The sequence below is a fragment of the Arachis stenosperma genome, chromosome 7, assembly GCF_014773155.1.
Source record: "Arachis stenosperma cultivar V10309 chromosome 7, arast.V10309.gnm1.PFL2, whole genome shotgun sequence".
In the NCBI taxonomy this organism is placed as follows: domain Eukaryota; kingdom Viridiplantae; phylum Streptophyta; class Magnoliopsida; order Fabales; family Fabaceae; genus Arachis; species Arachis stenosperma.
The window spans coordinates 6,436,099-6,462,169 of NC_080383.1; the positions used below are offsets into that span (position 1 = coordinate 6,436,099).

At 28.5% G+C, this 26,071-nt stretch overlaps 2 protein-coding genes across 2 annotated transcripts; one reads left to right on the forward strand and one right to left on the reverse strand.

Moving 5' to 3' along the window:
• Window positions 1-3,728: 3,728 nt before the first annotated feature.
• Window positions 3,729-15,188, forward strand: LOC130940477 (L-ascorbate oxidase-like). Its single transcript, XM_057868605.1, has 5 exons — window positions 3,729-4,092; window positions 4,743-4,835; window positions 5,413-5,625; window positions 12,705-12,908; window positions 14,020-15,188. The coding sequence occupies exons 1-5, from the start codon at window positions 3,787-3,789 to the stop codon at window positions 14,998-15,000; spliced, it is 1,797 nt and encodes a 598-aa protein (XP_057724588.1). The 5' UTR covers window positions 3,729-3,786; the 3' UTR covers window positions 15,001-15,188.
• Window positions 15,189-20,110: 4,922 nt separating this feature from the next.
• LOC130939302 (AP-1 complex subunit sigma-1-like) lies at window positions 20,111-22,820 on the reverse strand. Its single transcript, XM_057867415.1, has 7 exons — window positions 22,812-22,820; window positions 22,627-22,713; window positions 22,283-22,374; window positions 22,066-22,174; window positions 21,181-21,216; window positions 20,691-20,777; window positions 20,111-20,212 (listed from the first exon to the last, which is right to left on the reverse strand). Exons 1-7 carry the CDS (start codon window positions 22,818-22,820, stop codon window positions 20,141-20,143), a joined length of 492 nt encoding a protein of 163 aa, XP_057723398.1. The 3' UTR covers window positions 20,111-20,140.
• Window positions 22,821-26,071: the final 3,251 nt, after the last annotated feature.

Below are 26,071 nucleotides of genomic sequence, written 5' to 3' on the forward strand. Positions count from 1 at the left end.
TGTTTTCATTTTTTGCATATTTTTTTCATTCAAAGTTATACCCTGTTTTTTCTAAAAGCTTCACTAATAATAAGTAATGACTGCACATCCTTTTGAGGCAAAGTGTGGGCCAACATACACTTATTATACGGACCTTTCGAGGAAAATCTTGGGCCCAAGATACATAATTAGAATTTGAATTTTTTTCCCTTTTTCTTTTGAGGTGAAGTTGGGACAATTATTGACCTGTTTCCTAGTCAAACTACATTATATCAAACCAGGATGTAACATGAATCATTCAATCTTTTTCACCATTTACATTTAAAATATGTTTTTTTTTTTATATTAATGAGTTAACTTGCTATCAATGAGTCAAAATATGTTTTTCTCGAAGCATATATTAATTCTTTTGTCTATTGTGGTTAGTTAGAAAACCAGGTATTGCTTGAAAATTTTGAGTAACACTAAGCCTTCAAGAAAGCTCTCCTATTCTATGTGACGATTATTAATTTTTAGTTCCCTACAGCTTTCAAACTTTCCTAATAATAATGCTCTAATCATGGAATTTTTTTTCTAATATTGAATTATTAGGAGTGAATTTTTCAAAAATAATCCAAATTATGTGTTATACTTTGCTGTGAAATTTTACAAAATATCAGTAATGTTTTATCTTTTTATAATTAAAAAATATTTTTTTACAAAATATCAGTACTGTTATTATAACAGTATAAAATACTAAAATAATCAAATATTTTTGCATTTCATATTAAAATTATCTATAGATAAAAAATTAGTCATAATCATGATCTGTTAATTAAAAATATATATTTTGAATTAAATGATAATTTTTGAATTTTCAAATAATTTAAACATGAATCTGTATATTTGTGTCAATTATTGGGTTGTATGCATTCTCATCATCTCATGTGCCAAAGTGCAGTGCAATGTGACATAGTTTCCTAATTGAGCTTTGCTGCTATGATATCACACATTTCTGTGTCCATCAACTTTGCTTTAGTTATCAACTTTATGCAATTATGGAAATTACACCAAACGCACCACTAACCTAAACTAATGTCTCACACAAATATATAAGCATAATTTATAGAACATGCCCATCATCACTACATGTGCTATACATCAAATACTAAATAAGAGGACCATCATGATCAATAATAAATTTACATTATTTGTTTAAGCATGAAATATATACTCACAAAAAACACAAATTATTTCTAAAATTTAATCTTAATACATTTAATTAGTCGTGTATTACCACATAATCAAAAGTAACAAATTTTATATCTACTATATTTAAATTATCAAAATTATTATTTATATATCAAAATCAGCTACTATTTATTTGTCTATAAATATTTATTATTTAATTTATATTTTAATATATATTTTATACTAATAGCTCATTTTAGTATTTGATTTTTGTGTACATCTAGAATGATTATTAAATTATTTATACTGTTAAGATATTAAAATTAAAATTTTATTTTAATCAAAATTATTTATTATCATAATATAAAAATCATCGTCATTACACAATTGTCTGCTGTGGATGTTGAAAGAGTGTCCATGTATACAAGTATAGGACATTGATAAGGTAAAAGAAAATTTTCCTTTTGTAGAGGTTTAATTTATTTTATATAATAATAATAATAATGGTGAATTCTATAGTGTCTTTGTTATGGTATCTAAATTGCTTAACTTACTTTTTAAAGTAAAAAATAAAAAATAAATTATATAAAATTTATTAAATATTATTTGCTTACTCTTTTTAATAACTTAGGTATAATGTGATAGATACCATAACATTCACCAATAATAATAATCTAGAGTGTGCACTCTATAGAAGTGCATGGACAAAAATGGAGTGGGGACCACAGAATATATACTATAACCCCTCAAATGTCTCATTGTCTAATTTTCATATTGGAGGAGAACAATTCTTCTGACTTTGCTCTTTAGCTCTAATGTAAACACAAATCCATAGAAAGAAATGAACCCAATAAGTTACAATTACACCACAGTCTGTCGTTATCTAATTTTCATATTCCAAATGTATAAACTAATTTATCTTTATAAAAAGCTAAATTAGTTCAACAAAATTTTCTAATTTGAGTAACAAGCTTTTTTTTTGTTATTTTTTATAATTAAATAAGATCTTTAATTTTCGATTTAGATTAAAAATAAAAGATTTACGTTTAAAAAATATTTTGCTGACATCATTGCATCCGAAATATGTATAAAGTATTTGTTATTCATTTTGCTTTTATCCTCTACTGTGAGATAACCATACCTTTGAAATTTTTTAATATGATAAAAAATTTAAGTATAATCAACTTTAAGTGAAGTTGATAGTTAAGAGTCGTTAAATGATTTAACTGATTTGACTAGATTTTCATTTAACGACTTTCAGTTATTAACTCCATATGAAGTTGACTGCATCTGAATTTCCACCTTTTAATATACACAAAATCGTAAATATTTTATCCAAATTTAAAATTAAAGAATATCCTTTCTAAATTAAAACTTTTTTCTGGTATATCTAGATATGTATCCTTTTAATTTTATGTAGGTAGCAACGTTTTTATATTTTTTCCCCTCGAATCTAAGGGTAAAATTTTTTTTATTGTTTATAGTATCTTTTAATTTGACAGGACAAAAATTATTAAATATTGATGACTAATATAGTTTGATATTATTTTAAATTGCAACTGCACTTGAATGAGATGATAAATTTGTCTTTCTTAAAGAGTTATATTAGGTTTAAATCTTAGCCAAGAATTAGAATAAGGTTTAACAATCATATAATGTGGGTGGGTGAGTGTGTAAGTTGTGTAATGGCAAAAAAAAAAAAAAAAACTGTTATTTTGGATTGAGCACTATCATTATTCTTAGTTCATTGAGAACCACTTTTGTCACAAGTTGCAATTTAGGAATGTTCTTAAATCAATAGGGAATGGAACCTGAAACTTTTTAGGGATCAATAGGTAAATCAATAGCACTGCATTATTCCATCTTTAATACTTTGTTTTAGGATCCATCAATACTTTATTCTCATGAATTATTATATTCTTTCTCCATTCATCAAATCAAACCTGCTTAACTATCTATTATTTTCATTTTGGATCACTCATTTTTTTTTATTTTTCATTTGTATTTCTTAATAATGTGCAAAAATATCATTGATGTTAAGTGTTTTTGGCTTTTTGCTTGATATTTTTTTGACGCTTAAGTGAGTATTGTATGTATTCTATATAAAGTTAAGTAATTCTATCTTATAAAGTGATTTATATAATCACTTTGATATCGAAATTAACTCTAATATCATACCTATTGGTCGGTTAACAAAAGAAAAAATCAATATTATTCATTGTGTCAATTACAATCAAGCGAGAGAATATAAGGTAAAAAGACACCATATGTTACTCAAAACTTTAAAGTGTCAAGTTAATGGGTCTCTCATCTTATAAACTCCTCACTCTTTTTTATTTTCTTTGATGTGGAACTAACTTCATGCACTCCTCGTACTTGCAATATTAACACCACACTAAGCATGATATGACTTTAATTAATTGCTTTCATATTGTAATTTGGGATAATTAAACTTTAATTTGGAGAAAAATACCAATAAATAATTAATAAGCTTAGTATAACATCATCACTCATAATTCTATTCTATATATATATATATATATATGTATACATGGCCTCCTTAGCTAGCTTACCATATGTATATTTCTAGATATACAAACAACCACTGCACCCTTATATACTTATTCAATTTTGAGAATGAGGTTGAAAGGTGCAATGAGAACTATTAGGGTTTGTTGGTCCATTTGGTTAGGTTATTTGATAGTGTTATTATCATTATTAATAGGAGGAAGTAGTAGTGTTAGAGTTAGAGAGTATAAGTTTGAAGTGGGATACATGAAGAAGAAGCCAGATTGCATTGAGAATAGTTATGTTATGGGAATCAATGGCCATTTTCCAGGTCCAACCATTAGAGCTCATGTTGGTGACACTCTTCATATTTCACTCTTTAATAATATTTCCACCAATGAACCCACTTCTATTCATTGGCATGGAATTTCACAGGTTCAATTCCTTTCACATCTTCATTTATTATTTCATTATGATCTTTTCACATTTTCCTCCACTATTTTTTTCGGTTAGTAATACTAGAAAGACCGAAAAAAAAATCGTCAAAATTTGTCTTATTTAATATTTAAACTAAATTTTGACTATTTTTAATTAATTTTTTTTGTTACTAAATATTTTGTATTAAATATGATATTTTTCTGTGCACCAACCGATTTTGTTTTTTTTTTTTTTTTGAATTTTTCTCTTTTACTATATAAGATATGATATTATTTGAATATGTAAATATATGATATCTATAAATACCAAAGTCAATCTAGTTAGAAGTGATGAAAAATAAGAGTTTGAGAATTATAATAGAAAAAATATACTGAATGAGCTCAAAGGTTACAATTTATAAAATAAGTGTTATATATTAACTAACACAAAATTTGAGAGTTTAATCTAGCAGTTGTTGGAATAATATGATTTTTTTAATTTAATTATTAAATGAATTTATGTAAAAATTCATGATTTTTTTTTTCAAAGATGTAACTAGTATTTTTCATATATAATAAGAAGAGTATGGTTGAGTACTTGGATCCAATTAATTAATGGTATATATATTATTTTCAAATTAAAATAATTTTTTTGTCTTGGTGTTTCAGTATGGAACACCTTGGGCAGATGGAACTGCTTCCATTTCACAGTGTGCAATAAACCCAGGAGAAACTTTCCATTATAGATTCACCGTTGACAAGGTAATTAATTAACTAATATACATTATTTAATTATTATTTGGCCTATATATATAACATAAGCTAGCATATTAATTAATTATGGTTTGATTAATCCAAACACTAAACTTGTTTTTGGTTAGTTAAAAATATAATTTGGTTAATTAACCAAATTGATTTTATGTGATAAAATTAGTTATTAATCGGTTAAAAAATTCAAAAACCAATTTTTAACCAATTATAAAAATAAAAATCAGTTTAAAAAAAATCGATTTTTTATCTAAAAAATTCGATTTTAAAAAAATAAAAAATAATTTTTAACCGGTTAAAAATCGATTTTAATCGGTTAAAAATTAATTTTTAAAAAAAATTGGTTAATCAATTTAAACACAAGAGTTGCATAAAATTTGGTTTTAATTTTGATTAACCAATTAAAAAATGATTTTTAAAATTTATTTTTGGTTAACCACTTTTAATAATATAGATATAATTTTTAAAAATATTTTATTAAATTGGTTAATCAAAATTTAGTTATGATCTTTTAACCAGTTTACCATAATTTAGTTGTTTTGTGAACACTCCTAATTAATATATGGTGAAGGCTGGTACGTACTTCTACCATGGACACTATGGATTGCAAAGATCAGCCGGGTTATATGGTTCTCTAATTGTGGATTTGGCATTGGGACAAAAAGAACCATTTCATTATCATTCTGAATTCAACCTTTTGCTCAGTGATTGGTGGCATAATACTTCTCTTCATCAAGAACTTTCCCTCTCTTCCAAACCATTCCAATGGATTGGAGAACCCCAGGTATATATATATTTTATAATATACTTATATTTATACAAATTAAACCAAACAAATACATATCTAGATGATATGTTGTTAATTTTCTTTTTATTATTATTATTATTATTAATTTGAAATTTAAAGTACACTCCAACATGTGACATGCATTGTGACATAGGAATAAAGATAAAAAAAAATGGAATATTTTGAAAGGACGGATTCAAATGCATTGCAAATCAAAATCTAACACGAGATATGCTTAAAGGTGTAGTTAGGAATACTAACATGAAGAATAAAAGCATAAATGTTCTTTGTCATATATAGTACAATTTAAAGAATACTTAGAGTAAAGTATATTTTGTCTTTGAAATTTTTGTCAAAAATTTTAAAAATATTCTGAATTTTATATTGTTTTAATTTTATTCTAAAAAATATTCTTACTAAATAATTTTTCAAGAATCTTAAAACTAAGTATTATTACTGTTCCGAGGCTTACCTAGAACCGGACAGTGGTTGGACTTGTTTGAGGCCCAAGCGCTGGAGGAGTGTGGTCTCCGACTTGGTTTACGTCTGGGAGCCGCCTCCGAGTTGTGTGTTCCAAGAGATGGGGGGTGGTACCTGCAAAGACACTCTGATGCCTAAGTCAGCATGGGGTTAAGCAGGTTTAGAATGTATTGGTACTTAGCGATACCTGAGGGGTGTCAGGGTATTTATAGTGGTGATCCAATAACCACCGTTGGAGTAGTGCCACCTTTTTAGGTGGATAACCGTCCCTTTTATCTAGGGATTGTTGGGATATGGCTTTTAGAAGTGGTTAGAGAGATTTTAGAGGCAGTTACTTATTTGAATAAGTGTTATCTGCCAGCTATCTCTTGAGCCCGACTTCTTTGGAAAGAAGTCTGTGTTGAGTCCGACCTCTTCTAAAGAGGTCGGTGAATAACGAAGGCCAATCTTTGGATTGGGCCTTTTGGTGTATTTGGACCTGAGCTTTAGTGTTGGGCCAGTGTATGAACAGTGCCCCTACTCGAGTTCAATCTCTTTTTCTTAAGAGTTGGATTCGAGTATTTAAACTCGGGCTTGTAGGCTCTGTATAATTGGTTTTAGCACATCTTACTTAACCAAAGAATATTTCTTGTCCTAGTTTCGTACAACTCGTTCAATTCGAGTTGTTTTGAGGATACATGACTTGTTTTAATACAAATCACCTTTCTGAAACTTATTCTGATTTCTTACGACTTGTTTTGATACAAATCGTTTATTTCAAAACTCGTATTTTTTAGTATAACCTCATCTAGCTTGTTCGATGCGAGTAGTTTTAAGGTCTTACGATTTGTTTCATTTCAAATCGTTTAATTAAAACGTGGCTATTTCTTGATCTAATTTCATACAACTCATTTAAATTCGAGCTGTTTTTTAGGACTTCACAACTTGTTTCAAGTACAAATTGTTTATTTTGAGTCCTTTTAAACTATCAGATCATCTTTATAACCATCGGACTTCGTTGCTTTATCCATTATGCCCCTGCTCGAGGTCGAGCTTTATGAAGTCGGACTCGAGCAATCAAGCAGAAAGGATTTTCGAATGAAGCCTTTTTTTGTTGAACTCATTCATTCTGAGTTTTCTAGATGACTTGTTTTTTATACAAGTCACTTTTTTGAAGCACAACTCGTTATATATCAAGTTGTTTTGCGCAATTTAAATTACTTAGATCATATGGTTATTTTTTACTCGATTTTGTTCAACTCATGGGCTTGAGTTGTTTTAAATCATCAAGCCGTATTATAACCATTGGACACCAATTTATACCTCGTCGCTTTATCCGAGCAACCATTGAAAAGGCCAGCTCGTGATTTTTGCGCTTTGTCGAGCATAAATTGGCACCTTAGGTGAAGGGATTATATGCTTATTCCCTCCCCTTTCTAGTTTTTACAAGGTTGTCGTCCTTGTGTATGATACAACTTGTTTTATCCAAGTTGTTTTGGAGGATAGTTTTTACGTTTCGATTTTGTTCAAAAACGTTTACAATCCTTCCTTTTTAACTCGTTTCTATATGAGTCGTTTGAAGTGATTCATTTTGATACAAATCACTTTTAAAGCTTTGCTTTTAGATAGACACGACTTGTGCTTAACACAATTTCGTTGAAAATATGGTTGACTGGCATAACTCGTTTAATCCAAGTTATCCTTATGTTGTTGTGAATGCTAGAACGAGTTTTCTTGGAACAACTTGTTTTTGTGAAAGTGTTCCATTTTATACGACTAGGTCGTTTATTTTTAGAACTTGTAGAGATGAGATTGTGGGCTTGAGATTTTGTACGATCCATTTGTTATCCGTGTGGATCGAGTTGTTAGATCGTATTTATGCCTTAAGGGGCATATTTAGTTAAGTTACTTTTGCGACTTGTTCTAAACACAACGTTTTCAACCCGTTTGGCCCGAGCTGTTTCGAGGTGTTTTCTTTCCAATTCGCATATGTAACTTCTTTCCACCAATTGGTTCTTCGTCGCTTCATCCAGGCGATTTCTATATGATCGGCCCGTGACTTTCGCGGTTTATCGAGCTTCAATTGGTGTGTGTTAATTGTAGAAAATCAATTTTCATAAGGAATTGTTTTATCTTCTTATGTTGGAGGTGTGTTGCGACCTGGGTAGTTTTTCACCCTCGAAATTAGACACTTTGTAGTAGCCCTTTTCTAAGATTTCAGTAATCTTAGAAAAAACCTTTTTGATTTGTTTTGAAAAACCTTTTTCTTGGCTGACTGTCCCTTTCTTTAAGTTAAGTTTTCCTTAACAACTCGGGACAGCCTTTTGCCTTAGTGCTTTCAATAGGTTTCCTGATCTCTTTTTGGTATTCCTTATACTCAATTTTTGATTTATTGAGCTCTTATGATTTAGGTTATTTTTGCGATGCGTTTCCTTTTTTCTCGGTTTTTCCGACTTGTAAGTCAGATAATTTCCGAGTTTATTACGATCGACTTTTATAACCTCTTTACACCGACTTGTACCTCGTCGTTTTATCCTGACGACCATCTAGGTCGGTTCATGGGATTTTCACGCTTTGTCGAGCTTAAGTCGGCGCGTTTCGTAGAAAGAAAGAAAAACGAGAAGGAATTTATAAGAGATAAAAGATCTTTATTTATTTGCGAAGGTACTTTCACTGCTACTAAGGGTTTTTCACTATCTATGATCCCTTAGTCTCTATTATGATGCCTCGTTAAAAACCTTTCTTTAGAAAAAATCCTTTAATTTTTGGAAAAAATCATGAAGTTGGAAAAAGAGTATATCAGGGAGTAGAGTTCGCTTTTAGCTATAGTACCTTTTCATGTTTCAAGCATGCCACGACCTTGGTAGCTCGGTGCTGTTTAAGTCGGTCACCTTGTAATAACCTTTTCCTAAGATCTCAGTAATCTTGTAGGGTCCTATCCTTTTTGTTGTCAGATTTCATTCGCCCGAGCTCAGTAGCCTGATATTTTTTCTTATCAAGATGAGGTCTTTTGCGGCGAATCTCGTAGCCATCCTTTGTCTCAAGAGCTCTTTCCTTATCTGAGTTTGCTCTCAGGTTTCTGGAAGGGGGTCACGTTCTTCTTTCGTGCTCTAGCATCATTGTAGAATGTTGTCTTTAGTTTTTAATAATTTTGGACTTAGCTTTCATGATAAGCCAGTGCCCCTACTCGAGGTCGAGCTTCATAAAGTCGGACTCGAGTATTCAGTCATGCCATTCTTGAATCTTACTATTTGTTGCTATGTGACTTTTACAAGTTATTTTGGACTCTCTTTTTGGGAGGTCGGATAACTTGTTTTATACTTGTTGTGTCAACTTAGTAAGGTTGCATACTTATCTCTTGGCTTGAGGAGGCATTCTTATAAATCGCCATCCTTTTTCAATTTGTTTTAAACAAATTGTTGTGACGTCGGGTTTACATCCTCTTCGTGTTGATGTTTGATTATGATCACGTTGTCCTTAAGTTATTTGTGCAATTCGTTTTAGGCTTTGTCCCTTGCCAGTTTGATTTAGTACAAGTGGCTTAATGAGGTCGGACCACGATTTGCATTTATAACTTCTTACACCACTTTGGATCTCATCACTTCAAGTCAGAAAGAGTGTGCATTAAGGAGTAAGGTGCACTTTCTAGCTGTAGTATCCCTTTTGTTGTAAACATGGCACAATTTAGGTAGATTGTTTTTGAGTAAGTTGAGTATGTTGTAGTAGTTCTTTTTCAAGTCTTAAGTGACTTTGTTGGATCTTTTTATTTTGGTGTTGGCTTTTCTTCGTCCGCTTTTGGTCCGATGTCATTTTGGATCAAGACGAGGTTGTCAGTTGAGAAATTTCTTCGTATGACCTTCTCATGGCTATTTATGCTTGAGATCTGGTTCTCGAAGTTGTACCTCAAGAAAGAAGTCGGACTTTTCTTTGTAAGCTCTTAAAGGAAGTCGGATTTTTATTTGTAGACTTGAATCCTCAGAGGAGGTCAAATTGTCTTCATAAGCTTGGATCTTTAGAAGAGGTCGGATTTTTCTTTCTAAGCTTGGAAAGAGGTCGGACTTTCTTTCTAAGCTTGGAGGTTTTCGACCTCATTGTAGACTCTGATCTTTAAAAGAAGTCGGAATCTCTTTCTGATATTCTTCGAGGTTTTTGACCTCATTATAGAGTTGATCGTGAAAGAGGTCGGATTTTTTACAGACTCCAAAACGAGGTCGGATTTCTTCCTTGTCGGATCTAAAGAGGTCGGATTCTTCTGAGCAATGAGGTTTTAGACCTCATTGTAGAGTCTAACCTTTAAAAGAGGTCGGACTTTCTTCATGAGCTCTCTAAAAGAGGTCGGATTTTCTTTGGTGAGCTCCCAACTCATCCGACCTTATTGTAAAGTCTAACCTTTAAAAAGAGGTCGGACTTTTCTTCATGAGCTCTCTAAAAGAGGTCGGATTTTCTTTGGTGAGCTCCCAGCTCATCCGACCTTTGAAGAAAAGTCTGACCATGATTCCCTCCAATGAAGACTAGGCCTTTGTCACCCCGACTTTCTTTTTTCTTTGGATCGGATTCCAGTTTTCTTCCTGGAAGACATCCATCTTTATTGGTGTGCAAACAACATCAAATTCTACCACAGGAATATTTCTTTCCATATTCATTGGCGATGATGTAATTTGTGAGCAACCAACGAAAGATGTACCATGAGAATTCTTTGTGTTATTCACTGTTGTAATTGACAGGTGAATCCACTGAAGGAAAAACTAGATTCATCAATCCGTTGTCGGATTGGGTTGCGTTCAAATTGGCTGATGCTGTGTATTTGGAACATGCAACTGTTCCATTTCATGAGTGGGTATCATGGATTTTTCTGAGATTGTAAGTTGGCACAGATGTCATTACCCATCCTATTTCACGAAGAGGTTGGGATTAGTCACGTTCCCTTTTCCCCTCTTTGTTTTTTTTTTCTTCACGTAACTTCTTTTGCCAATTGAATTTTCTGAATTGAAAATTCTTTTATTCAATTGGCTTTCGAGTTTATTTTTTTTTTCAAGTAACTTCTTTTGCCAATTGAATTTTCTGAATTGAAAATTCTTTTATTCAATTGGCTTTCGAGTTCGTCTCTTTTTTTTTTCACGTAACTTCTTTTGCCAATTGAATTTTCTGAATTGAAAATTCTTTTATTCAATTGGCTTTCGAGTTCGTCATCTTTTTTTTTTTCACGTAACTTCTTTTGCCAATTGAATTTTCTGAATTGAAAATTCTTTTATTCAATTGGCTTTCGAGTTCATCTTGGTTTGCTTTCTACAATGGCCTTGGGACGGTGCTTTCTTCTCTTTTAATCCAATTTAACTGTAGAAGTAGAATCATCATCCCTATTTGATATCCTCTGCCCATTGGGAGAAGTTTTTACGGGATTTCTGGTATCCATAGAAACTGTATTTCAGCTTCTTTTTAACATGCTTGCATCTTATTCATGTCGAGTGGTTGTCTGACTATGTTATTGATCATCCGCCATTATCAAGAGTTGAGCTCCAGGTCCCCGGCAACGGCGCCAATATTCCGAGGCTTACCTAGAACCGGACGGTGGTTGGACTTGTTTGAGGCCCAAGCGCTGGAGGAGTGTGGTCTCCGACTTGGTTTACGTTTGGGAGCCGCCTCCGAGTTGTGTGTTCCAAGAGATGGGGGGTGGTACCTGCAAAGACACTTTGATGCCTAAGTCAGCATGGGGTTAAGCAGGTTTAGAATGTATTGGAACTTAGCGATACCTGAGGGGTGTCAGGGTATTTATAGTGGTGATCCAATAACCACCGTTGGAGTAGTGCCACCTTTTTAGGTGGATAACCGTCCCTTTTATCTAGGGATTGTTGGGATATGACTTTTAGAAGTGGTTAGAGAGATTTTAGAGGCAGTTACTTATTTGAATAAGTGTTATCTGCCAGCTATCTCTTGAGTCCGACTTCTTTGGAAAGAAGTCTGTGTTGAGTCCGACCTCTTCTAAAGAGGTCGGTGAATAACGAAGGCCAATCTTTGGATTGGGCCTTTTGTTGTATTTGGACCTGAGTTTTAGTGTTAGGCCAGTGTATGAACAATTACTAAATTGATTTTAAACTTCTTAAAAATTTAGCTATTAGAAATATAATTGATATAAATAAAAAAATTTTAGAACAAAATTAAAATAATTTTAAAAGTATTTCTAAGACTTTTAATAAATTTTAAGAATAAAAAATATACTTTATCCGAATATTTATAGATCAAATATTCTTAAACCATTTTTCATATTATTAATGTGCTAAAAATCCATATAAATGTGCTAGCAACTACTATCCTATATATCTAAGCAGATTTAAAACCTACTATCTCGCGTAAGTGGTATGAGATATTTTTTAAGTTGTGCATTTTAAAATTAATTGCTTTTGATATAATGTAATAACTAATAATATATAATTAGATGTATATGTTAAACATACAATTTTATTCTCTGAGTCTATGAAAATTAAATTTAAAAAATTATTATTATTATTATTATTATTATTATTATTATTATTATTATTATTATTATTATTATTATTATTGATGTTGTTGTTAATAAGTTAATGCTAACTAATAACGTTATTTCGCTATTATTTTTTCAGTCTTTGTTGATTAATGGAAGAGGACAATATAATTGTTCCATGGCAGCTAATACTATGAATAATAATGCGACGTTACCCCAATGCAAATTTAGAACAAGTGATGAAGAGTGTGCACCACAGATTCTCCATGTTCATCCAAACAAGACCTACAGAATCAGAATTGCTAGCACCACTTCCTTATCTTCTCTCAATTTCGCCATTTCAGTAAGTTCATTATTATATTGATTATTATATATACAAGTTCCAATTTAGTTAAGAGTTTAATTTTGATGCACTGCTACGATCGTCTAATTATATCTGTTTTTTTACATGAATATTTATGCGTTTAATCTAAAATATAGCGTAATTAGATGGACGTCTAAAATTTTTTTACACTTCACACTATATCAAAATTATTTTTTAATTAATTAATAATTTATGTATGTCTCATTGAAAAGGCATAATGGTGGATTTTAATAAGTTTATATATATATATATATATATATATATATGAGAATGATGCTGAATTCCACCTAGTACCAAGAATTTTAAGTCTTTAACTGATGCAGTATGAATTAAAGGAAGAATAATTAGGGTCTAGTTGAAAAAGGTACATATATATAATAAAGCACAAAAGGTCAGGAAAGAATGAAGAGAAGCTATGGCATAGGAAAATGATAGATCAATATTTATGTATACCCATTTTAATGAATTAAAAAAAAAAAGAAAACTTCAATTGGGTGTGCTATTAAGTTAAATCAAACATGTTTTTTCAAGTAGAATTAAATATGGATTTGTTAGTATAGTGATCCATATAGTAATACTCTTTGGTGATTAGTGGAAGTAGGGCTTTTTAATAATTAAAATTATTAGTGTTAATTAGTTTAGAAAAGGCTTTGGATTTGAGCAAGTTGAATTGGTCATAACCTAATTTATTTTAGACGAGTATAAATAAATAAATAACTTAATATAAAAATATTGAATAAATATAAAAGTTAATTTTTAGTTAGTTAACTTTAGTTATTGTTTTATTGCAAAATGATTTTTTTTAAACTCTAATATAATGTTTTAGAGTTAAGATTTTAGATTTAAAGTTTAAAAATTATGATAAAAAATTTTAAATAAAAATATTAATTGATATTGACTAAAAGAATTAGCTTTTTAATTTAACTTTGTAATATAAGTCAATATAGTATTAGAGATAAAATATATTTATTTAACTTAATCTTTTTAAAGCAAGTCTCCAAATCATAGAACATGTACTCAATTTCTCATTTCTTAATTCTATATTTGTCCTAATTATTATTTTTCTTCAATTTGTGCATAATTATTGTAGAATCACAAAATGGTGGTGGTGGAAGCTGATGGGAACTATGTTGATCCCTTTGAAGTTGATGACATAGACATATACTCAGGAGAGAGCTATTCAATCCTCATAACCACAAATCAAAACCCTAACAACAATTATTGGATCTCAATTGGTGTTAGAGGAAGAAAACCTAACACCCCACAAGCCCTAACAATCCTAAACTACAAAAAAGCATCTATTTCTTCCTCTAATATTATTATCCCTAATTCTCCACCACCAATCACACCCCAATGGAATGATTTTAACCGTAGCAAGGCATTCACTAACAAAATCCATGCCCTAATGGGTTCCCCTAAGCCTCCAACTCACTATGATCATAGGCTTCTACTTCTCAACACACAAAACCTAATTGATGGCTACACTAAATGGGCAATTAACAACATTTCCCTAGTGTTGCCACAAACTCCTTACTTGGGTTCCATTAAATTCAAGATAAATGCTGCGTTCGATCGTAGACACCCGTCTGAGAATTTTTCTAATGGTTATGATATTTTTAGCCCGCCGATAAACCCTAATGCGAATTTTGGAAATAGGGTTTACATGTTTAATATGAACCAAGTTGTTGATGTGATACTCCAAAATGCAAATGTGTTATCCGGAAAGAACAGTGATATTCACCCTTGGCACTTGCATGGACATGATTTTTGGGTATTAGGGTATGGAGATGGCAAATTCAAACAAGGTTATGATGAGAAAAAGTTTAACCTAAAAAATCCGCCACTAAAAAACACGGCGGCCGTCTTCCCTTATGGGTGGACTGCTTTGAGGTTTAGGGCAAATAACCCTGGAGTTTGGTTCTTCCATTGCCACATTGAAGCTCATTTGCATATGGGAATGGGTGTGATCTTTGCTGAGGGCGTTCAACTTGTGAAGGGCATACCTAAGCAAGCTCTAGCATGTGGCCTTACTAAGAAGATAATAATGTCCTTCAACACAACTAATAATTAGTTTGAACCTAGGCACTCTAATTGTATATGCCCTAGCCCTAATTAATTTCTTGTTAATCTTATTGTTACAATATATAAATACTATATCAATATACTAGCACTAATGTTTCAATTTCTATGATATTTCGGTTGGTATCATTTCACATTATAGTTTTACCTTCATCAAGACATCAACCTTTTAAGGATCACATTAAGTTCAAATTTTATTAGAATTAGTATTCTAAAAATTAAAGATGTAAACTAATTTAATATTTATAAAAAAAATTGGATTAGTTTGAGACAATTTTCTAACGAATTATTCATTTTGGATAGTTTTGTCAAACTAATTTAATCTTTTTTTTTTTTTTGGTAATGTAATTTAATCTTTAATAGGTGTTGAATTAATAGCAATAAAGCTTTTGTAATTTTTATAAGTCTTTGCTTTTTATTCAAATGAGAAAAAATATAATGGGCCTAGCCCAATTATCAGTAATATAGTTAACATATAGTAGAAGCAGTATATATAGATTATGGGGTCAGGCCCAGTTGGAATTAAAACAAAAAGAAATAGTATACATTATATAGAGTTTGGAGTTTGGACTTGTAATGAAATTAGCATGACCGAAAAAACAATAAAATTGTTAAAAATAAAAATTAATTAATAAGTAAAAAATCCAATAACCAAATTAATTGTTATCTCGTTATTCTTACCAACCTCTTCTTATTAAGCATATATAAGAAAATGTTAATAAGGGTTGTTTGTGTTTCTACTTTGGGAATAGGGTGGTGGACTACCTCGTACAAGGGTAGTAATATAATCTATGTCGTGTTTCATACCTGCAATTTTGTACGCCTGGGAATTTTGTGACAAAATCCCAAAATATTTGAGCAATGCTACGGTGAATGGGGTGTCCATGGTCTGGTTCAGTCCAAAGATTTGGTTTAAATTTAAATATTTTAGAGGATAATTTAGTATGATTTTACAGGTCTATGATTGGGTAAGAGTCTTAAAAATAGACTCGATTATTATTTATAATTGGGTCTGGATTAAGACGAACCCGTCTTCATCCGACTCATGTGTACTCTAAAAGAACTAAAAAATATATATATGTTTTAAATTAATTATAATATTATATTATATTAATTATAAACTTATTATTTTATTTTTAATCACACTTGTTGAATTAGAAAATAGATCAAATAAATATCAAATTAGAATTTATAGACAAATTAAAATTTAAATATGGATATGAACTTCTCGCTAACATGTTTTTTCTTTATAAATAAGTGTATCATAAATAAATTTTTTTTATAAATTATTGTTAAAGCTTTAAAGATCCAGTTTTCACTCGATTTAGACCCGATATAATTGTGAACTGAAAATATTTAAGTTTCATTAGGTCTAAAACCGAGTTAAAGTCTAAAAAATAAATCTAATATATATTTAGGACCGAATCTGAATTAGAAAAAACCTAATTTCACCCAATTCATATACACTCCTAATAATAAAGAGTGATAGAATGAAGATTATATTTTTTTTAAATAAAAAAAAAAGAAATAGACATATCATGTGTAATACATACTTCTTTAAAAGATTAGTTTCGATCTTCATTCTTTATCCAATTTTATTCTTCATCAAAGAAATTCTCTTAAATAGAGTCACCAGAAACAAAGAAATTAAAATATTAAATATGGTATACTAAATTTGGAATCATCGTATCAAAGAATTAATAAAAAACGGTGCACATATACAATAATGAGTCCTCTATATATTCAAGCCCAACATAAAATTCCAATTGTCAAAAACATAAAGTATACAAAAATATCTTAAGAAGAGTGTGAATTTTAAATCCTACTTTTGTATATGTAATAATTTATTGGTTAATAATAAATTTTTAAATGAAACTCAGTATTTAGAATTTAAAAAATACCATTAAAAACCAATCTATATATATTGACTAAGATTTCTTTTTTTGGTTGTACATCTCAATCTAAAACCTAAAACACTAAAACATTCAAAAAATAAAAAATCTAACACCTAAAATGTCCTAAAAGAACTTGTATCCTTTCATCTTTTCTTGCTCGCCCCAATCCTCTTCTCCTTCACACATGGTGGGTCCAATTTTACTTGTTTATATATAATCCCATTGCCCCTACAATTAAGGTAACCCATCTTAGGTCTCAACAGTTTCTAGACAATTCGTTACCCTTCATCTTCAAATGTAGCTATCATTTATGTATCTGTGGTTTTACTTTATCCATAGTTTTAAGGTCTTTTCATAATGTAATGTCTGTGTATGTATGTAACCTTTATTGTTTATTTTATTTCATAGGTTTTGAATGGTTCAAATATATCCTTAAAAGTGCATCACATAATTTGTTCAATTCTATTTGTTTTTACTTGACATCAAGTTACATGCAATGTTCATAAAAAGTAGTTCAATATTTTATGGAGTGTGTGTCCTATGCTTTTTAAATGCTTATGGGCCTAATGGGTTTACAACCCCCCACTACTCTTAATGGGCCCATTATGGGACCACTTCATTTATCAATAGAATAGCAAGATACAATGGGCCCACATGACAAATGAGCCCGTTGACCACTAAGGTCCAAAAACTTAGATAATGACTTTTTGAGGGTTGACCAGAATGAAAATTTATATTTTGAGGATAATAAAATTTGGGATTTGGAACCATCTTGTCAAATAGTAAGATAATGTATCCGCTTAAATTTACGGTGAATTAATTTTTTATTTGTCGTGTTGAGAATATTATGGGAAACAAAAAACAAATTAGAATTTGATTGTATCTATTATTTAGAGTGTAAAGGACAATAATTAAATTATTAATGAGAAAATAAATAATTTTATATTTAATTAAAGGGAGTCACTTAGATAAAGAAGTCTAAAACGTCTTTTTTTAAAGTTATTTTTTAGTAATTAAAATTTAACATATATAATCGATTAAATCATGTTATTTTTGTCAAAATTAGGCTAGACAAATTGATTTAAGCAAAAAAATAGTGAATCAAATCTTGAACTGGTCTAAATTAATATTATTTTTTTATAAAAAATAACTACAATACCCTTATTATAGAGAATGATTAAAATACTCTTATTATATATTTTTTTTAATTTTAAAAATTCTAAATCCTAACCCTACGATAGAAAAATAAAAGACTAAAATTTAGAATTCTCAAAATTAATATATATTATAGAAGTATTTTAGTCATTTTTTATAATAGGGTATTGTAGTCATTTTCTATAAAAAATAATATTAATTTAGACCAGTTCAAAATTTGATTCACTATTTTTCCGTCAAATCAATTTGTCTAGCCTAATTTTAACAAAAATAACACGATTTAATCAATTATATGTGTTAAATTTTAATTATTAAAAAACATCTTTATAAAAAGACGTTTTCGACGTCTTTATCTGAGTGGCTCCCTTAATTAAATACAGATATACGCATAAGATGATAATATAATTTAAATTTTTTTAATTAATCGTCTAAATTTATATTTTGATAAAATTGTGAAAGAATAGGAAAAGAAAAGAATGCGAACTTTTATTGATTGTTGATTGATTGAATTGGATTGAAGTGTTGTAAACTATGAGGGTAAAACTAAATATATATAGAGCATTGTCCTATGAAAGATAAAAGTAAAGATAAAATAAGAAGAGAAGATAACATAAAGATAAGATAAGATAAATTAATAAAGACTAAAATTAGAACTGAATTTATGTATTCTGTTGGGCCGAATTTGTGGGCCACAAGACTTCTTTATTGTTGTCATGGGCTAATATAGAAGAGTATTTTAATATGCCCCCGCAAGCTGGTGGATGGAAGATGTCAATAATCCACAGCTTGGATAAGTTCCAATGAAATTGTTGAGGAAGACGCGTCTGACGTAGTGATGCGGAGGAAGATGCGTGCGGCGGAGCTTGAACTGCGGGTAGCAAAAATATAAAAGGAGATGCTGTACTTGAGCAGCGATCTTCAAAAAATGCGCGCAGCGGAGCTTGAGCTGCCGGCGGCAAAAATGCTGTACTTGAGCAGCGATCTTCAAAAAATGCACGCAGCGGAGCTTGAGCTGCCGGCGGCAAAAATATAAAAGGAGATTATGTGCTTGAGCATCCATCTTCAAAAAAATGCGTACGTATGACGCAATAACTTCAAATGACGCATAGAGCGCGATAAAAAAAAGAGGGCGCATGGAGCGCAATAAGAGTGCAGATGAAACTGCTAAAACATATGCAGATTAAACTGCTGAAACAAAATGCAGATATGACTGCTGAAACAGAATGCAGACGAAATTGTCGGAAGAAAGGAGGCGCAGACGGAATTGCTGGTAAAGAACTGGGGTAACCAAAACTGGGGTAGGATTTTCACTTGGATACCTTTAACAAAGATTGGTTGGATCTTGAAGTGAATTGGAAAATTGCTTATTCATTGTGAGAGGAAGTTGAAAAAGATGTAGGGTGATTTCTCACCGAAAAATGATAGCTTATGTATCCTCTTCAAGGAGGATACCAAGGCTCTGATACCATGATAAAATTGTGAAAGAATAGGAAAAGAAAAGAATGCGAACTTTTATTGATTGTTGATTGATTGAATTGGATTGAAGTGTTGTAAACTATGAGGGTAAAACTAAATATATATAGAGCATTGTTCTATGAAAGATAAAAGTAAAGATAAAATAAGAAGAGAAGATAACATAAAGATAAGATAAGATAAATTAATAAAGACTAAAATTAGAACTGAATTTATGTATTCTGTTGGGCCGAATTTGTGGGCCACAAGACTTCTTTATTGTTGTCATGGGCTAATATAGAAGAGTATTTTAATATATTTTATTCTCTAAAATATAACACACACTTTAGAAGATCTAATACTAAAATTAATATAAAACTGACTATTTTTTGTTCAAGAAAGCTAGAATAAGATTATTAAAATCAAAAGAAAAAATTGAAAAGAGATACATGTCTTCAATGATATGAAAATATTTCAGTATTTGGAGTACATTAAATTAACCTAGGATACAGGGCTTTGTCAAAAAATCTTTAAGGCAATAAGAGAGAAAAGTATCACTTGATTGAAATTTTATTTGCAGTATATAAGTTAATTATTGTAACATGATATAATTCACTATGAATCTCTCTCTCACTTGGTGGCTTGAGCAATTATGCTACTCAATGAACTAGCCTCCTCTTTAGCAGCTTCCAATAATTCCTCCTGCAAAAATCATATACTATAAGATCAGTATTTTATCAGTATTTCCATTTATATTATTATAATTAAATAAATAAAAGTTTAATTACTTTATTGATCCTTATCATTTTTTAAAAATTTTTAATTAAATTTTTATATTTTTTTATTTTCAATTAAGTTCTTATACTATTTTTAATTTATAATTAGGTTCTTTTCATATCAAAAACGTTAAAATTAACAGAATATTTCTTCTAAAATACATGCGGTCAAAAATCTAGTTAGGTTTTTAATTATGAATACCTTCAATTTGCAAAAAAATATTCAATTAATTCTAACATTTTTTGTACTATAAATGACCTAATTATAAAATTAAAATAGTGTAGAGACCTAATTAAAAAATATATATATATATATATATATATATATATATAAATCTAACTAAAAATTTGATAAAATTTTAGAGACCAATAGAATATTAAACCATAAATAAATAAATAAATACCTGTGCAGCTATGAGTCTGAGTGTAGTTCTCTTGCTAGTTTCTTGCATCTCTCCAGCAAGCAAAATTTCATCCAAAATAAAATATGCCTGCTTAAGATCAACCTTACACAGATTAGCCTTTTAATTAATTATTATTGAAGCCTAATTAGTTCAATATGATCACAGTAGATTATTTGACTCGTTTTCTTTGAAATTTCTTTAGTAATCAATTACAGAAATACATAAATACTAAGAGATATAAAGGTATATCATCCAGAAGACATACAAAAACAAACAAAATGTCTTTATTTTAAAATAAAATTATTTGTCTAATAATTTTTATCTTATTTCTATATTTTTTTTTTTTTACTTAAAACACTTATTAAACAAAACCTATCAAATACTTAAATGTGATTTGACCATATGCATGATTATATGAAAATGTATATTTCACATTCTAGTTTAGTAAAGAAACTAGAGATAATAATGTTTATGAGAAACGATGAATTACCTTATGGAAGTTAAAGATCAAATCCAATTCACAAACCTGATAAAAAAAGAAGAAGAAAAAAAAGTATCAGAGGAACTCTATTTTTTTGGTTCATATAGTTTTATCACATTTGTAATTAGTTCTTTATATTTTTTTTGTCTTTCAATTAAATTCTTATATTACTTTTAATTTTATAATTAGGTCATTTTTAATATAAAAAATGTTAGAGTTAATTGAATATTTCTTCACAAATTAAAAGTATTTATTAAATGAACTATACTACGTGTACACCAAATCAGCCACCAAAGTCAGCCACCAGTATAAAATACATGCCAAAATATAAATACATATTGAAAATAAATTAAATCACACATGTATTTATACACAATACATTGGTAGCTGATTTTAGTATATGAATAGCATTTTTGTTATTAAATTCTTATTTTATTTTTATTTGTTATCTCATCTTTTTCTTTTAAAAACAAAATTTTTTATACTTATCTTTTTTTAAGTTAGTTATGTTTATTTTTTTTAACAGAATCATCTAAATATTCTAGTTGTTTTAACTTGTTTTAAAATTTAAAATCAGTTTAGTAATTAGTATAAATAGGTAGTATTATTTTTTCATAATACAATAACAATACACAATAAAAATTCTTCTTATTTTTTTTATTCTTTTACAATTTTATTAATATTCGTAATTAAAAATCTAATTAAATATAATATTATATTAATTTTAACAATTTTATATAAAAAAACTTAATTATAAAATTAAAATAATTTAATAATTTAATTAAAAAATATAAAAATTTAACTAAAAATTCAATAAAATTATAAAGATAAACAAAATAATTAAACCGGTATAATTTGTTAAGAAAGTTGAGAATTAAATAACTTGAAACTCACACTGCCAAAGTAGCGATCCAATGTCTCAACATAGTGATGAATAATGGAGAGTGTCTCCAATTCATTGTCATCTTGATCATTGCATATGCAAAAGTAAAGGCTAGCATATCTGAATAACCAATTAAATAACATTCAAAATCAACTGAAACAATATTTCAAAAAAAAATCTCAAAATTAGAAATAAATTTTCATGTTATTTGAATATTCTCAGTCACACCTTTTATAAACAACTTTAAATCCCCTCCATTCTACGAAATTGCACAGTTTCGGACCTCGTGACAGAATTTCACTGCTTAACTCTCGAATTACCTTCAAAAAAAACACTTTCAAGAATTTAAATTTGTAATTAAGAAGAGAAATTTTAATATTCAATGTAAACTTATATGTCACAATTTTAATTTACCACAATTTAAACCCTAATTCCCAAATGATGATACAGCTCAAGATCAAATAACTTGAATAAACAAACAAAATAATGTGATCCTCTTCTATAAAATATATAATATATCGTAATAATGAATTAAAATGTAAAATTTTGTATGCAATTAAGTAGACAAATACCTTCGATCTTTCTTTTTGAGAGTATGGAGAATACCATTTTGTAAGCCTTACTTTTCCTTGTCTACTTATGAGAAGCACAAAGTGAATCTGAAAAAAAAAATTAAAAAAAAATAAAAGAAATCAAACCCTTGTTATGAGAAATGGATATTAAGATTAATTTAAAAATATAATAAAAATTGAAAAACATGTACCATGACGTTTAATTGTTTGATTTGGTTTTAGTTATGGTGAAAGGGATGGTGGTGTTGTTTTTTCAGATCTATGAGAACTGAACCTTTTGGAGTTTTGGTTAATTTCAATGGTCAAACAAAAACTTCAGTTTCATTGAATTTCGCACAAACACAACCATTTGTGTGACTGTTCTAACTTTTTTTTTTTTAAGTAGCCACCGTAATTTATCATTTAAATTAAAGTAACAATTAACTAAATAATATAACGAAAAACAGGGTAAATGACACGTATATATGAAAATATTTAGTAACTAAAGAAAATCAGTTAAAAATATCCATAATTTATTTTATTTAATATTTATTAATTATTACAATAATTAATAAATATTAAATAAAGCAAATTCTGATGTTTTTTTTTGTCTATCTAGGATTACTCATAAATTATATGGAGGGAAAAATCTCCCTTGTCCATGTCTTAATTAATAGATTGTGGCACGATGATTAAGACAACAATGTGGCAGATTTTCGTGTTATCTAATCGTTTATTTTGTCTTTTTTTATTTTATATAGATCTTACTTCATTGCTATTATTTGCACTCTAATTTGTCTCTTATTTTTAATTTTTAAAATTTATTTTTTAATTATATATATATATATATATCCCCACTTTGCAAGTATAAATTGTATTATTATTTTTAAAGAGAATAGATTTTATAATTTTCACTCTCCTACTAAATCGTTACACTCTAGTAATTTTTTGAAAAACTAATTTCTAGATAAATTTCTGTAGAGTATATGAATTTAAATATGGGTCTAAAATCTAAATCCCACTGTCCTATAGCAGCACTTATTGAGCAATTTAATCTACTAAATAGTAAATACACCACAGGCATAACAGTTTATTTATGTATAAAACATAAAATCCACTATCATACCTTTAATCATTTATATAAATAAAAGAGGTCTAATATGTAATAAAAATATTTTGCCTTCCAAACAATTTATATACGTTATTTATCCTACAAAATGTTAAATATTGTGAATAAATTATCATATATATATTTTTTTATATTAATCAAAATAATAAAATATTTTAATCTTTTCATTAGTGCCTTAAATTTCTTAATTGTACCCTATATCAATAATTGAATGGAAAGCAAAAACTTTTTATAATTTTCAAGATCATGATATTTCTATATATAAGTGTAATGTTACAGATGTTATTAAAATAAAAAGACAACACTTGCCATGGAACCACAATTATACAATGTTGCTTATTATTATTATATGATGATGATTTCAATTATATATATATGATGCATCAAACAAGTTCAATTTGAATGGTGGAGGAATATTCTCGGGAAATTTGTTAAGGAAAGATATCAAAATATTATTTCATAAAAGGCAAAATATTTATTTCAAATCATAATACTTAATAATTTTTTATTATGAACAGTATTTGTTATTTATTTCCTTAAATAATTTTTTTTGAAATTTATATAATAAAATATAAAATATTTAGTACAGAACATTAAATAATTTTTTCAACTGATATACATATTCTTGAAATAGAAACAAAGTTAGTGTAAGATTTTTAATTTCTTGTTGTTATTTTTATGTCACTGATGAAATATAAAGAAATAAAAAATTTTGTAGAAATTATTTTATATATTTATTGTTACGCTATACTCTCTTTCCTATTACTATTTTTTTCACATAAATAAATAGTCATTTTAACCTTCAAAAGATTTTGATTTTACAAAATAGATTCTCGCATTTATTTTTGATAAAAATAAACTCCAAATATCTACTTCGTTTGGTAAAATAACCTAATTATTCAGAATAATAAATTAAGAATTAGACTTTTTTTTAATCAATTTAGTATATATTTAAAAATTTATTTTGTCAAAAATAAATAAAAAAATCTATTTTATCAAATCAAAATATTTTAAATATCAAAATAATTATTTATTTTTTTAACAAATACAGACAAATTCAATTCAAATTGGTTATTGTTACTTCATATTCTTTTTCTATGTTATATTTTATATATATATAAAGCAAAATTCAAATTTTTAAGGCTTATTTAATTGCGTTCACTCAACTTAGTAATTATTACTCTATACCCTTGTATAATGGCTATGGACTCCAAATAATTAGTGGTAAGTAAGGGGGTGTAAATAGGTCAGGTCAACTGAGATTTTGTTTTTAATAGACTTGACTTGTCATGTAGTCAATTAGTTCTGGCGTGCAGTCTATTAATAGACTCTTTTTTAAAGTATTAAACTTGGCCTGTTATTCACCTTGATCTGACTTGAAGTTTGTTAAAAAGTCTGATAATTTTTTTTTACAAAAATAAAAATATAATTTAAAAAATTATTTTTTAATAAATATATTCATATTTAATATTTATAAAAAATTTTAAATTTTAAAGTATTTAAAATATATAAAACTATTTATAATTAAATATAATACATTTAAAATATCTCATAATTTTATTAATAATAAAAAATTATTTATATATATAATTATGTATTAACAGGTTCAATCAGACCTGGCAAATAAGATTAATTAGTATGAGATTGGGTCTGACCTATTAATATAATAAGACTTTTATAAAAGCCTGAGTTTGTGTCTATTTTATAACAGGTAAGGCCAAACACAAACCAAACTACAGGCCCTGGCAAGCCACTTAACCTTTTTCCACTCCTAGTGGCAAGAAGCAACAAAATTACTAAGCATAATATTTATCTATTTGTTGCTCTTCTTTTTTAAAGGTTAATTAGGGGTGAGTACGGGTGGATTGATTCGGAGTTAAGGTGAAATTAGAATCGAATCAATTGAATTGTAATTGGTTTAGTTTGGTTCGTATTTGTATTTTTTTTATGTATTCGAATCAAACCAAACCGATTAAAAATAGATTGGTTTAGTTTGAATAATTGGGTATCGAATGAAACATAAATTCATAAAAAAAATAAAAAATAAATAAAATTTTATCTTAAAAATTTTGTAAGTACAATAAACATGTAATATTAATAAAAATAATCTAGACATGTTAAACAGTAAATACATTAAACACTAAACACATTAAAATCCAAACATATTAAAAGGAATATATATATTTTAAATTTTATTTTTTATTTAATTAATATATGGTCGGGTCTATGGATTGGTCGGGTTTTACGCCCCCCAAAACGGTTATTCAAACCAATTATTAGAGAGAGTCATTGGTTTGGTTCGGATTGAATTCGATTACCCATTAATTTCAGAACCAA

Excerpts from the sequence above, each read along its gene's own strand:
- LOC130940477 (XM_057868605.1), top strand. The coding sequence starts at position 3,787 with ATGAGGTTGAAAGGTGCAATGAGAACTATTAGGGTTTGTTGGTCCATT. Across the intron at positions 4,093-4,742 it reads ATTGGCATGGAATTTCACAG|TATGGAACACCTTGGGCAGA; the intron begins GTTCAATTCCTT and ends TTGGTGTTTCAG. Across the intron at positions 5,626-12,704 it reads AATGGATTGGAGAACCCCAG|TCTTTGTTGATTAATGGAAG; the intron begins GTATATATATAT and ends TTATTTTTTCAG.
- LOC130939302 (XM_057867415.1), bottom strand. Across the intron at positions 22,375-22,626 it reads CTCAAAAAGAAAGATCGAAG|GTAATTCGAGAGTTAAGCAG; the intron begins GTATTTGTCTAC and ends TTTTTTTTGAAG. Across the intron at positions 20,213-20,690 it reads TCAGACTCATAGCTGCACAG|GAGGAATTATTGGAAGCTGC; the intron begins GTATTTATTTAT and ends TGATTTTTGCAG.